The sequence below is a fragment of the Salmo salar genome, chromosome 03 (assembly GCF_965601325.2).
Source record: "Salmo salar chromosome 03, fSalSal1, whole genome shotgun sequence".
NCBI lineage: Eukaryota > Metazoa > Chordata > Actinopteri > Salmoniformes > Salmonidae > Salmo > Salmo salar.
This window is the reverse complement of record NC_138293.1, coordinates 12,862,456-12,875,881: the sequence shown is the minus strand read 5'-3', so window position 1 is coordinate 12,875,881 and position 13,426 is coordinate 12,862,456. Positions and strand designations below refer to the sequence as shown.

General features: G+C 41.8%; 2 protein-coding genes across 5 annotated transcripts in view; one reads left to right on the top strand and one right to left on the bottom strand.

Annotated features, from left to right (window-relative positions):
* The window catches only part of cdc73 (cell division cycle 73, Paf1/RNA polymerase II complex component, homolog (S. cerevisiae)), a 39,141-nt gene extending 26,019 nt beyond the window's left edge, over nucleotides 1-13,122 (bottom strand). Inside the window, exons 1-10 of the mRNA XM_014189583.3 lie at nucleotides 12,969-13,122; nucleotides 11,938-12,043; nucleotides 11,669-11,738; nucleotides 11,493-11,555; nucleotides 11,177-11,229; nucleotides 10,818-10,906; nucleotides 9,914-10,127; nucleotides 6,402-6,500; nucleotides 5,915-5,993; nucleotides 4,615-4,679 (exon numbers count right to left, since the gene is read on the bottom strand). Of these exons, the coding sequence (XP_014045058.1) occupies nucleotides 4,615-4,679; nucleotides 5,915-5,993; nucleotides 6,402-6,500; nucleotides 9,914-10,127; nucleotides 10,818-10,906; nucleotides 11,177-11,229; nucleotides 11,493-11,555; nucleotides 11,669-11,738; nucleotides 11,938-12,043; nucleotides 12,969-13,099 (969 nt within the window). The 5' untranslated portion in view covers nucleotides 13,100-13,122. The remainder of the gene's footprint in view (nucleotides 1-4,614; nucleotides 4,680-5,914; nucleotides 5,994-6,401; nucleotides 6,501-9,913; nucleotides 10,128-10,817; nucleotides 10,907-11,176; nucleotides 11,230-11,492; nucleotides 11,556-11,668; nucleotides 11,739-11,937; nucleotides 12,044-12,968) is intronic.
* Nucleotides 1-13,426, top strand: part of LOC106598552 (beta-1,3-galactosyltransferase 2) — a 53,552-nt gene that overhangs the window by 4,654 nt on the left and 35,472 nt on the right. For 3 of the 4 annotated variants that reach the window (XM_014189593.3, XM_014189591.3, XM_014189589.3), the window contains exon 2: nucleotides 1,860-3,733. The exons of the other annotated variant lie outside the window; for it this stretch is intronic. In XM_014189593.3, the coding sequence (XP_014045068.2) occupies nucleotides 2,108-3,316 (1,209 nt within the window). In that variant the 5' untranslated portion in view covers nucleotides 1,860-2,107 and the 3' untranslated portion in view covers nucleotides 3,317-3,733. Of the gene's footprint in view, nucleotides 1-1,859; nucleotides 3,734-13,426 lie in introns of those variants that run through there. 4 annotated transcript variants of the gene reach the window in all.

Genomic DNA, 13,426 nt, shown 5'->3' with positions numbered 1-13,426 from the left:
TAGCCAAATACTGAGTTTAAATGTATTACAATTCCTGACATTTAATCCTAGTAAAAATTCCCTGTCTTAGGTCAGTTAAAATCACCACTTTATTTTAAGAACTTGAAATGTCAGAATAATAGTAGAGAGAATTATTTCTTTCAACTTTTATTTCTTTCATCACATTCCCAGTGGGTAAGAAGTTTACATACACTCAATTAGTATTTGGTAGCATTGCCTTTAAATTGTTTAACTTGGGTCAAATGTCGCAGGTAGCCTTCCACAATAAGTTGGGTGAACGTTGCCCATTCCTCCTGACAGAGCTGGTGTAACAGTCAGGTTTGTAGGCCTCGTTGCTCGCACACACTTTTTCAGTTCTGCCCACACATTTTCTATGGGATTGAGGTCAGGGCGTTGATGGCCACTCCAATACCTTGACTGTGTGATCCTTAAGCCATTTTGCCACAACTTTGAAAGTATGCTTGGGGTCATTGTCCATTTGGAAGACCCATTTGCGACCAAGCTTTAACTTCCTGACTGATGTCTTGAGATGTTGCTTCAATATATCCACATATTTTTCTTCTATTTTGTGAAGTGCACCAGTCCCTCCTGCAGCAAAGCACGCCCACAACATGCTGCTGCCACCCCGTGCTTCACAGTTGGAATGGTGTTCTTCAGCTTGCAAGCCTCCCCCTTTTTCCTCCAAACATAACGATGGCCATTATGACCAAACAGTTCTATTTTTGTTTCATCAGACCAAAGGACAATTCTTTGAAAAGTATGATCTTTGTCCCCATGTGCAGTTGCAAACCATAGTCGGGCTTTTTTATGGCGGTTTTGGAGCAGTGGTTTCTTCCTTGCTGAGCGGCCTTTCAGGTTATGTCGATATAGGATTAGTTTTACTGTGGATATAGATACTTTTGTACCCGTTTCCTCCAGCATCTGCACAAGGTCCTTTGCTGTTCTGGGATTGATTTGCACTTTTCGCACATTCATTTCTAAGAGACAGAACGTGTCTCCTTCCTGAGCGGTATGACGGCTGCGTGGTCCCACGATGTTTATACTTGCGTACTATTGTTTGTACAGATGAATGTGGTACCTTCAGGCATTTGGAAATTGCTCGCAAGGATGAACCAGACTTGTGGAGGTCTACCATCTTTTTTCTGAGGTCTTGGCTGATTACTTTTGATTTTCCCATGTCGTCAAGCAAAGAGGCACTGAGTTTGAAGGTAGGCCTTGAAATACATTCACAGGTACACCTCCAATTGACTCAAATGATGTCAATTAGCCTATCAGAAGCTTCTAAAGCCATGACATTTTCTGGAACTTTCCAAGCTGTTTAAAGGCACAGTCAACTTAGTGTATGTAAATCTCTAACCCACTGGAATTGTGAAACAGTGAATTATAAGTGAAATAATCTGTCTGTAAACAATTGTTGGAAAAATGACTTGTGTCATGCACAAAGTAGATGTCCTAACCAACTTGCCAAAACTATAGTTAACAAGAAATTTGTGGAGTGGTTGAAAAACGTTTTAATGACTCCAATCTAAGTGTATATGTTAACTTCCGACTTCAACTGTAGATATCCCATAAAAAAAAATAAAAGCCGTTTCCAGCTACAATAGTCATTTACAGCATTAACGTCTACACTGTATTTCTGATCAATTTGATGTTATTTTAAATGGACAAAAAGTGTTTTTCAAAAACAAGGACATATCTAACTGACTCCAAACTTTTGAACGATAGTGTATGTATAAAAATATATATTTACCAGAAAAATATCGGGGATTGGAAATGCAGACAATTACATTGATGGAAGCTACAATCTGCAATATTAAAGCTGATCTACCTCATATATAAATAACTTGTTTTTCTCCTAGATAAACCCTCTGTTGAAGACTGCACTTCGTCTCAGAGCATGAAGCTGGTTGAAACATACAGGCAGGACTGACATCTGACTAGCAATTTAAAGTGACTTGAATGGAAGAACAGCATGCACCATCCCAGGTGTAGTTCCCTCAGGAACTTCTGACACATCACCCTGTCGTCGGCAATAAAGGTTTGTTCGCACACGACAAGCACCTGACCGGGTGTCGCCGCTGCCCAAGTGAGGTGGTGCACAGCCACCATGCTGTGGAGGAGGCGCTACTGCTGCACGCACGTCACCAGGCTCCTGTCTCTCCTCTCCTTGCTGGTGGTCCTGGTCATCTTGCGTCATCAGGACTGGCTGCCGGGCATCAAGGGCCCAACATTGCGGAGGGAGAACCCAGTGGCTTACACTGAGGGAGGACTACACTCCAAAGACAAAAGAAATCACAGCTCCTCACAGATTCAATGGAGGGATGCACCGGTTCCCCCTGCACCTCCGAAAATGAATGCCAACCTCAGTTACCGTCAGGGGGACTCCTCTCCGCAGCGGGTTATGGGACTGGAGAGCTCGCTGGCGACTAATGCTAGCTTGAGCGGAGAGGTCGGGCTAGCGGGCCTGCTGACATCGGAACCCTACCCTTACATCATCAACGAGCCCAACAAGTGCTGGGAGGGCGGCCCAGAACCCTTACTGGTGCTACTGATAGCCACGGAGATCCAGCAGGTGGAGGCCAGGGAAGCCATCCGGCAAACATGGGGAAACGAGAGTGTGGTCCCAGGCCTTGTCCGGCTCTTCTTGCTGGGCGTGAAGGAGGGTGAGGTGGGCCGCCTGCAGCAGAGCAGACTGGAGACAGAGAGCAGGAGGCACCATGACATCATCCAGCAGGACTTCATGGACACGTACAACAACCTGACCATCAAAACCCTGATGGGCATGCACTGGGTGGCCGCGCACTGCCCGGGCGCCAATTACGTCATGAAGACAGACAGTGACATGTTTGTCAACACCGAGTATCTCGTCCAGAAGCTGCTCCGGCCCAAAAATCAGCCCAAACGTGACTATTTCACAGGCTACCTGATGAAGGGCTATGCGCCCAACAGGAATAAGAACAGCAAGTGGTACATGTCCCCTGAGCTGTATCCCAGCGATAGGTACCCCACCTTCTGCTCAGGAACTGGCTACGTGTTCTCGGGGGACCTGGCGGGGAAGATCTACAGGGCCTCTCTAGGCATTCGCAGGCTGCATCTGGAGGACGTCTACATGGGCATCTGCCTGGCCAAGCTGCGGATCGAACCCACACCGCCACCCAATGAGTTCCTGTTCAACCACTGGCGGGTGTCCTACTCCAGCTGCAAGTACAGCCACCTCATAACCTCCCACCAGTTTGACCCCAACGAACTGCTCAAGTACTGGCACCACCTGCAGCGCAACAAGCACAACGCCTGCATCAACACACCCAACGACTAGATGGGCAGGTTTCACCAGAGGAGACTGCATGGGTACAGAATATTTGGTGACAAAAGGATCAAGGGTGATGTTAGATCATGGCCTGTGCAGAGTCACTGGCAAGATGTAACCGAGTAAAGCACGTTTTTGGACAAACTAATGGTTGAGGACAGTCATATTTTTTTTTTACTGGCACTCCAGTTCATTTTTTTTGTTTAATATATTAATTGAAAAAAAAAATGTATGCGTCGGTATAGAGAGGACCTGAATTAAAGCCGCTACACAAACAGCGCGATGGAGCGTCATATACAGGCCGTTCCAACATTTAAGCCACACGAAAGTACATAGAACTACGTGTGAAAATGATGCTCCATCGCCGTTTGCGTGTGAAGGGCCCATTATATTTGAACAGGGGATACTGATAAAGCTTAGACTGTATTGGTGGACTGTCACGGTCTGGTATCCATTGTGTTGAACTTGGGTTTAAATAGTTTCCCTTTTTTTAAATTTTTATGTTGGGTTTCAAAGAGCCTTCAAGGGTACTTCAATTATTCCCCCAAAAGATCTTTGGGCATACTTGAGCAGTGGTAAAACCACTTCTAGTGCCAAATAAAGAATGTCAAGTATCAAAAACCAAAAAGAACATTGAATCATCTCACAAGTAGCAGTTGACATGTAGAAAGAATGAAAGACAGGATATCTGCAAGAGTAGAGCATGTGGTTGACAGGAAACAGATCTGGGTGGAACACAGAGCATAAGATTAACACCTGTCAAATGCGAGTAGATTTACATTGTTTTGTTTTCAAGCTTGGTTGTTTTTCAACGTTAGTTCGAGTCTGCTGCTTCAACAAAGCGAAGAGCCGTTGCTCAGATCCCAAATCTCCCAGAAACACGTGACAGGAGTCTAGTGTTCCCATTACCACAGTAACCTCCGGTCTCTGATCATTTAAATTGAGCAATATACCACATTACTTCTTACTAATTCATGTATTGTTTTAGAAACATTACAAAGCATGGTCATCCGTATTTTTTAAATGGTATTTTTATGCAATTATGGTCCCAATTTTCTGGGGGGCTGGTAAAAAAAATATATATATATAGCTGACTAACGGAGAAGAAACTATACAAATAGAGACACACACTACATAAACTACCAGTCATTTATTGAGTAAATCACCAATGTTTCGGCATCACTGTGCCTCCTTCAGCGTCACCCTACAACGATGGGGTTGTTCAATTCCTGCACGGACTAAACATCCTGAATATATGTTAAACTACAAGCCGACTAGGGTAACAGAAGACGAAAGGATGATCTTACCGTCACAGACTTCAGGGTCATGCCGTGGTATGTTCCCATGGTGTCAATCTTGAAACCCTCCGTTTCTAAGGACACAATTAGTTAATCAATATTGAATCTTACTTTTCATTTTTTTTTAAATAGTTACAATTTTTTTTGGTTTATCTTCATTTGTTCATTACTGTGTAAGGAAATGAAAAACACTAAAATATATATTTACTTCACAAATTTAAGCACCATCTATGAACATATACATTGCATGCGTATGTGACTAGAGACACAAACTTTCATTCAGGTCAGCTAAAACTAATGCACACACACACACACAAAATGTTACTATTCATGCCCATATTTACACAGCAGCACACGTCACATGACAATATGTGCCCTGGTCCCACTCACTAGAGCTGGGAGGATATGGGCAAAAATTCATATCACGATAAATGTCCTGCATTGATGCAATAACAATAAATAGATATTCAATTTTATAACATTCATGTGGACTTCTCTTGAAACTACTACCGTAATTTCCGGACTATAAGCCGCTACTTTTTTCCCACGCTTTGAACCTCGCGGCTTAAACAATGACGGGGCTAATATATGGATTTTTTCCCGCTTTAAAAAAAACACACAAAAAAAAAAAAAAATAAACATTCTGTGACGTGCTCAGTTTTTTGGCGGCATGAAGCTTTCATTAGACCAATGAAATTGCCGAACGGGTTAAGATCAAACAACTTTTTTGTTTACTGTTTAGATTAAATCGAGCGCTCTCAAACTTCCCATGATTCTGATTACGGTAGTCATTTTGTCACCCTCATCATGGCAAAGACACAGGGAAATGCATATGATGCAGCTTTCAAGTTGAAGGCGATTGATCTGGCTGTTGGAAAAGGAAATAGAGCTGCTGCACGGGAGCTTGGTCTGGAGCAATGACTTTCTTGGTAGGCTACTGTTTACTGATTATTTTTGTTACAAGCCGTGTTTCGTTAAAGCCTGTGTAAAGTTAATTTGTTTCAATGTACCGGTAGGCACCTGCGGCTTATAGACTTGTGCGGCTTATTTATGTTCAAAATAATAATTTGTAAAAAATTCAGTGGGTGCGGCTTATATTCAGGTGCGCTCAATAGTCCGGAAATTACGGTAACTAGTTTGATTGTAGGCATCAATTGTCCCATTAACAATCACCTATAGTAGCAAACTTATTTCATTTAAAAACATCACATTTTTCTACAATAGGCTACTTATCATAATGAACGATAATCAGCAAAATGCCTGCGATAAGTGATAATTTTCAGTTTATCATCCCAGCTCTACCACTCACCCTCTTTTCCTTTGAATCTCTCCTGATCGTATCGGTTATAAGCAGCTGGGACAGGCTGTTTGTTCCTTATGGACTGGTCCTTGAGGGAAGATAAGAGGTCACACTTAAAACACAGGTCATTTCCAATGAAGGATCCAAAGAGAGACAGCTATAACGGACAGTTCAGTGGTAATACTACGCTCAACCCTGCTTCGACGGGTTAAATACTCATTGACCTTTTTCTGGAGAAACTCCCAGTTAATTTCAAGCTCCATTTCTTGGAGAAATTAGAACAGGGAGGTATTCATTTATGTTTATGGAATTCCTCAGCTAAAGCCTTTACTGGTTAAGGAAGTCATTCTCAATTATGCATGTATTACATCACAATGGCAAAAATGAAAATCACATGGCTGGATTCCTAGGATGCAAAAGTGTGTATCCAAAATCAAACTAAAAAGGTATATCTACATCAGTTTATATCCAGAATCAAACATGGGCTGTTCCTTACCACCTGAGTGGTGTTCTGTGCTGGTCTCTGCTCAGGGGCGCGTCCCTCCTCCCTTGCCTTTACCGATTGAAGGATGGCAAAGATGTTTTTGGAGAAGTTCTGCAAGAGCATAAGATTTATCAGCACCGTGTAAAAAAAAAAAAAAAATAAGAAAAAAGGTAGACGAGACGTCAGTGTAAAAAAGGTAGACGAGATATCTGCTGTTCTGTTTAATAAGAGAACAGCAGATATCGCCACCAAACCATTCATTTCCCTTGAGGTGATGCTGCCACCTGCAGGCATTAAAAGAACACTGAAGTGTGAAAACAGATAAGCCAAAGATTGTTGATCAGCTACGGATATGGACCATTACCTCCGCCCTTCAAGGCTAGGACTGGGGAAGCTGATCCAAACACGGTAATGTCTACATGGAGTGAATACATGCTTGTTCTTCCCATGTGGCTGGGTTCCTCCTAATAATGTCCAGATGTCCATCTCATTACCTTAACCCATCAGAGTCTAAGCTGGGAGGGGGGGTTCTACTAAGCTATAAGTAATTGTATTAATTGTATTACGGTGGTCATAACAAGGAACATTTACCTATTTGATTGAATTTTAAGACCCCTTGAAGTATAAAAATATATATAATAAAAAAATGATATGAAAAAGTATTTTTGGCCTTACTGCTATTAGCCCATACAACCGCATTGAATAACAGATTCACTGCATGGAACAGATAGTCCCCCAAAAATATCAAAAGGAAGTTTGTTCTGAAGTCTCTTCTATATAGTAAATCTTTTTTTTTATAATAAAAAAAGTGTTTGAACATGCATTTAACCCCATGTTCTTTGCATTGAACAGTATAAATACTTCCATACATTTTTTTCAACTGGTACCGGTGGACCTTCAGATAAGTCTTGTGAGGCCTGTGGGTGTCCCAGAGCAAAACAGACATGCACAGTACCAGTCAAAAGTTGACACCAACTCATTCAAGGGGTTTTCTATCATTTATTTTTACATTGCATCCCTGTTCACTATTATTCTACAAACTGGTGAGGGACCAAAAAGGGGACACTAGGGGGAAAGGTTAACTAATTAAACAAAGAATATGATCTACATGATCAGTGTGTGTGTAAAATAAAAAAAGGTTAATGTGAACCTAACTCACAGCTAAAAAAAGTAAAATCCAATGTTATTTGTTGCCTAGACTTTACTGCAAATGAAACTCAAGTCTTGAGAAAAAAAACAATACACTAATATTGCAGTTAGACATGACAGTCTTTATAATATGTTTATAATAGAATGCTTGTAACTACACACATCTAACTATTGCACTTTGGAAAAACAACATCTTAATGAAAATAATGAAAAACAGGCATTCTATTTTTGCTCTATTATAGTGGCCACTATGTTAGACATTAATCAAGTGCACAAGGCTACATGTGTGCAAAAATAACATTCACTGAGTAAAACATTAAATGATCCCCCCCACTCACACGCAAGTGTTACTGTCAAATTCAACACAACAAAAGCAATCTCGTCGGGCTACACTATTGCATTGTACACTTTCTGCCTTTTCTACAATATGCCAGCAGAGCATGATATCAATTATGCCAACCAAGGGTCTCTTTCAGGCACAGAGTACACCTGGCATAGCCCTTTTTATCCACTGTATTGAAAAAGTGAGAAAGCGGGAAAGTGTATGGTGTTCCTTTCACCTCACCTCTATAGTGGCATCCAGCTTAAACCAGGCCCAGCTCCAGCTACACTTCATCCATGAATCCACTTGTTTAACAAGCAATGCTTCATTTTCACCTAATTCTCTCATTACGAATATTAACCACATACTGTAGAGGGAAAACATTAGTTCACAGATAGTAGTTAGTTCGTTAGCTAGTTAACATTTCACACAGATTGCCAGGGTCCAGTAAGCTACTAACGCGTTATAACTTGAGGAACAGCAAGGAGTCGTATACCAGTGAATACTATAGTGAAATGGTTAGGTTACTAATGTTAGCTCATCTGATGTAAAGTTAGCTAGCTAACATTAGCTGTCTGACTTTATTAGCAAGCTAATTTTCACACCATAAACTCAATTATTTCATCAGTTAAGTTGACTGCCCGTTCCATGATCTCGCCATCACGGTTGACACCTCCATTGCGTCCTCCTCCCAGAGTGCTAAGAGCCTTGGCGTGACCCTGGACAACACCCTGTCGTTCTCCGCTAACATTAAGGCGGTGACCCGATCCTGTAGGTTCATGCTCTACAACATTCGCAGAGTACAACCCTGCCTTACACAGGAAGCGGCGCAGGTCCTAATCCAGGCACTTGTCATCTCCCGTCTGGATTACTGCAACTCGCTGCTGGCTGGGCTCCCTGACTGTGCCATTAAACCCCTACAACTCATCCAGAACGCCGCAGCCCGTCTGGTGTTCAACCTTCCCAAGTTCTCTCACGTCACCCCGCTCCTCCGCACACTCCACTGGCTTCCAGTTGAAGCTCGCATCTGCTACAAGACCATGGTGCTTGCCTACGGAGCTGTGAGGGGAACGGCACCTCCGTACCTTCAGGCTCTGATCAGTCCCTACACCCAAACAAGGGCACTGCGTTCATCCACCTCTGGCCTGCTGGCCCCCCTACCTCTGCGGAAGCACAGTTCCCGCTCAGCCCAGTCAAAACTGTTCGCTGCTCTGGCACCCCAATGGTGGAACAAGCTCCCTCACGACGCCACGACAGCGGAGTCAATCACCACCTTCCGGAGACACCTGAAACCCCACCTCTTTAAAGAATACCTGGGATAGGATAAAGTAATCCTTCTACCCCCCCCCCCAAAAAAAAGATAGATGTACTATTGTAAAGTGGTTGTTCCACTGGATAACATAAGGTGAATGCACCAATTTGTAAGTCGCTCTGGATAAGAGCGTCTGCTAAATGACGTAAATGTAAAATGTAAAAAAGAGTGTGCAAAGCTGTCATCAAGGCAAAGGGTGGCTAGTTTGAAGACTATTTGTTGAACACTTTAGTTACTACATTATTCTGAGTTATTTCATAGTTTTGATGTAAAGAAAAACCCTTGAATGAGTAGGTGTGTCCAAACTTTTGACTGGTATTGTACATGTTCGTGAGACACTCACCATTGCACAGAGGGGTTATATTAGTGTGTAGCCCATACGGGTCCGACGCTACAGACAGAAGTTGGCAGATCGGTTGAACCAACTTCAGGCGAGTCTCTTGACACTTGAGATCATAGAGCAAAACGGAAAGCACCATCGTGTTCATGACTCTGAGGGCTCAATAGTTTGTACGCAAAACCGTTTGAACGCTACATTCAATTTTGTGAAAATACCAATTTTTGGGATGTCTCATTGTCTGACAAACACTGCTCTAGCGCCGTCACCTTTCAAGTTCAACATAGGCGGATGAGGTTGATTGAGATGCATCCACAGGGGTATGGAAATTAACCTTAGGGGGTTAATGACAGCATGACCCTCGCTCCCCCCAGCCATAGACACTCTAGGGGTTGACCTCTGACCTTTCCAGTGCTCTGTAGGATGGTGGTCCTGGTCCTCCACACCCGCTCCCTGCTGACTATGTCCCTGGTCACGTCCACCTCGGCATCCACAAAGCTCCTCTGCTTCAGTGTGATATCCTCATCCAGGTCTGTCTTGATGGTGGAGCGCTTCTTGGCCATAATCTTGGCTTTGATGGCGGCGATCTTCTCCACGGACATGGCTTCAGACAGTGACCTGAGGGCAGAGGTGATCTCTATTAGCCCTTACTTCACCAGCTAAGCTGACAGAACACATGAATAATTAGGTGGCTGCTGACATTTGTCCTATACAAGAATATATTATATGCATGTGTGAATTGGAAATGTTTATTTATTATTATTATTTTTTTTATATTTCCCACTCCCGAGATAATTTAGTGGGGGGAGAAAAAAAAAAAACTCTAATAAAAAGCTAAGCTGCCTCGAGCAGAAATGAATGTTTGTGGTTGATTGAGCAGTGAATTTAAATAATGCAGTGTTTAGTGAATAAGGCAAACTTCCTGGTTTGTATTTATGTCAGCCTGCTCTCATTGGGATACCATAGCATCTTAAAACCTATGTAGCAACGGTGAATGGCTTCATGATAACGGCCCACATTTTGTAACTATGGACGTTCAATGACAGTACCTTCATACCCATCCTAACGCTAGTCATAAGACTGCTCTGCCCAGGCCAACAGCAGATTATAAACATTACTAGCTACTTTCATCCATTGCTTAGGACCTATATATTTTCGGTTTATTGTGTTTTGGTATTTTTAACAAATCTATACTCGCAATTCAGCTCGATGCTGCCAGATTCATTATGTTGTTGAACCGTTAAAAAAAAAAAAACTTATTTCAAAATAAACTTGACTGGATGATGGAAGGGTGTAGGCACCTCATACCTGATCTGATCAGTTTGCACTATGCCCTCTTTGTGGCCTTCCAGTCTAGCAGCCAGACGCTCCTTGTCCAGTCGCACTCGTTCCTCATCCTAGATAACAACAGAATGTGTTAGAATGGTAAAATGCGCCGTATGATGAAAGATAATCATGTATTCAATTTGGGCAGGGATCATATTCTCAAAATGTATGAATTCACTGTACTGTAAATTGCTTTGGATAACTTGCTTGTTAAGACAATTTTATCTGGCATCTTGTTAAACAGGATACCTATAAAGAATTCCTTTTGAGCTGAGGAGTACGTTCTATAAAGAACTGAGCTGAGGAGTCTGAATGGCGCCGGTCAAAGATGATATACATACCTCAATCCTTGGTTTTTTGGCTTCGGATGACACCTCATCTGCTGCTCGTTTGACTGATGACGCAATACAGGATTAATTAGGCAACTTGTGCAAAATTACGCAATACCTTTCCAATTCTAATCTGCAAAATATCTAAAATGACTCTCACCAAGCTGATTGCATGTGCAACACAGGCCAATGGTGAACAAAATAGTATATTAGGCCTTACAGCATGGACTGTTGATATATCTGTTTCAAGGGAACAAATTTTCTAATATACATGGATTAAATCATTCAATCAATGGAAGAGTTGTCATATTCAAAATGCTAAAACTACCTTGAGTTGGCCTTTGCAAACCAATCTCTATGGGGGCACTTCTGTCGATACTTGTTGAAGTAGCTGTGAAGAGAAATCAAAAAGGAAATTGTTTTAGTACAATAATTTCAATGGAATCAACGTGTGTGCATTAATTTCACTGTATTAAATCTGATTTGGTTTCAATTTGTACTTACAACTTTCCCCATTGAGATAGGACAGCAAGCCCTTTCTATCAGGTCTTCTGACAACCGGAATGTTCTCTGTCTAGGGGGTGATCAGAAAACCCATGTAAATCACAATGAAATACAACACAATTTACCAAGGTCACAACAACGCCTCTGGCAATGACAATCCATAGACCACTGGCAACACTGAGAAGACAGAACATCCATGGCACATGACAGCAGTACTCAACTAACTCTATACAACTCTCACTTGCAGTGAGGACATTAAGTCTACTTACTGCAGCCCTTCGCACGTAGGATGGATGAGGGAGATGCACATTGTTGAGCAGGAACAAAATGGAGTCCAGAGTATAGTACTCCTTGGGCTGACCCTCCTTTCCAGTTCTGAAAATCATTACAATCAGCTTTAGCATTGCATAATTAAACTAACTTTCCCAAAATTCCTAGGTTTTCCAGAAATGTTTATTAGAAGATTCACAGAATAAACATGAAATCGGGAATCCTTCAACCAGGATTTCTGGAAAACCAGGGAATGTTGGGAAAGTTAAAAGAATTTTGTAACACTAGTCAGCGTTGACCAGTAGTTTTGAACATTGTTTACAGTTGTTTCAGTAAAATCCAGGTGCCCTCTTGTGGAACTAATCTGGAATTTAGTCACAATGTATGCATTAATAGTGAAGGCTTAGATAGTTTAAATCCTGTATTTTGTTAATGACGTTACACACAAATAGTGACCAGGACGACTGTCACAGCTTTCCAATGACACTTCCAACTGGTCCAACTTGTTGGGTTAAAATGAAGTTGTCCAACTATTTCATGTCATTCGGCCTGAACGACTGGTTGTTCTGCAAAAACCAGGAAATACTTAGCTAGCTAGCTGACACAGAACATCAAAGTAACGTCTAACTGGCAAGCTAGAAATGTTAAAAACACGGTGACAGGTACGGTCACCTGAGGAAATCAATAGTTAGTTGCAATACTGTAACTTAACTACCGCGGGTTTGCAAGCATGACAGCTGGCTTATGACAATGTTGCCTGGGTAGTGGCTTTTACACAAAGCAATTAACGTTAGATAGTTAGCTAGTGTGCTAGTTAAACCCCCCCAAACTAACAATAAATGATAACTGCATTTGCCATCTTTCGGTGCAAATAGTAGCTAGCACCTTTTAAACACAGCAAGAAAAGTTTTAGCATCAACAACCTTATCACGCTAACATTAACGTTAGCTATTAACGTTACTAGCTAGCCTAGCTACAACAGGCCGATTGAAACGAGTAATTTACCAATTTATAAGCAAAATTAACATACCCCCAAATGACATAGTTAGTCTTGACATTTTTGGGCCAAGAGAACTCTCCAAAGATAACTTCGTCTCCTTTGGCGACGATTTCTTTTTTCTGGATGTTGTATTGGCGAAGAACACTCAACACGTCCGCCATCTTCACTTGTCTTCATGTAACTAGCGAGCGTGATTGCAAGGCCCCCAGTCACCTATCAACAGAATGCAATGTGGTCTCACAGAATGCCTGATCCCAATTTCCAGTTGTATTTGTGTTCAGTGTCAATGGATAGGTCTATTCTCAACACAAATTGCATAACATTTCACTTTTTGTTTTATTATAATCTCTGTTCTCCATATATAAAATGCATAAATGTATCATGATTCATTTATGGCCATTATGCCTAAAAAGAAAAATTGAATTCCCTTCTATAGCCACAAAATACTTGCTTGCCTTCTCTGTAAAAGGTACATTTTGTAAAGTAAA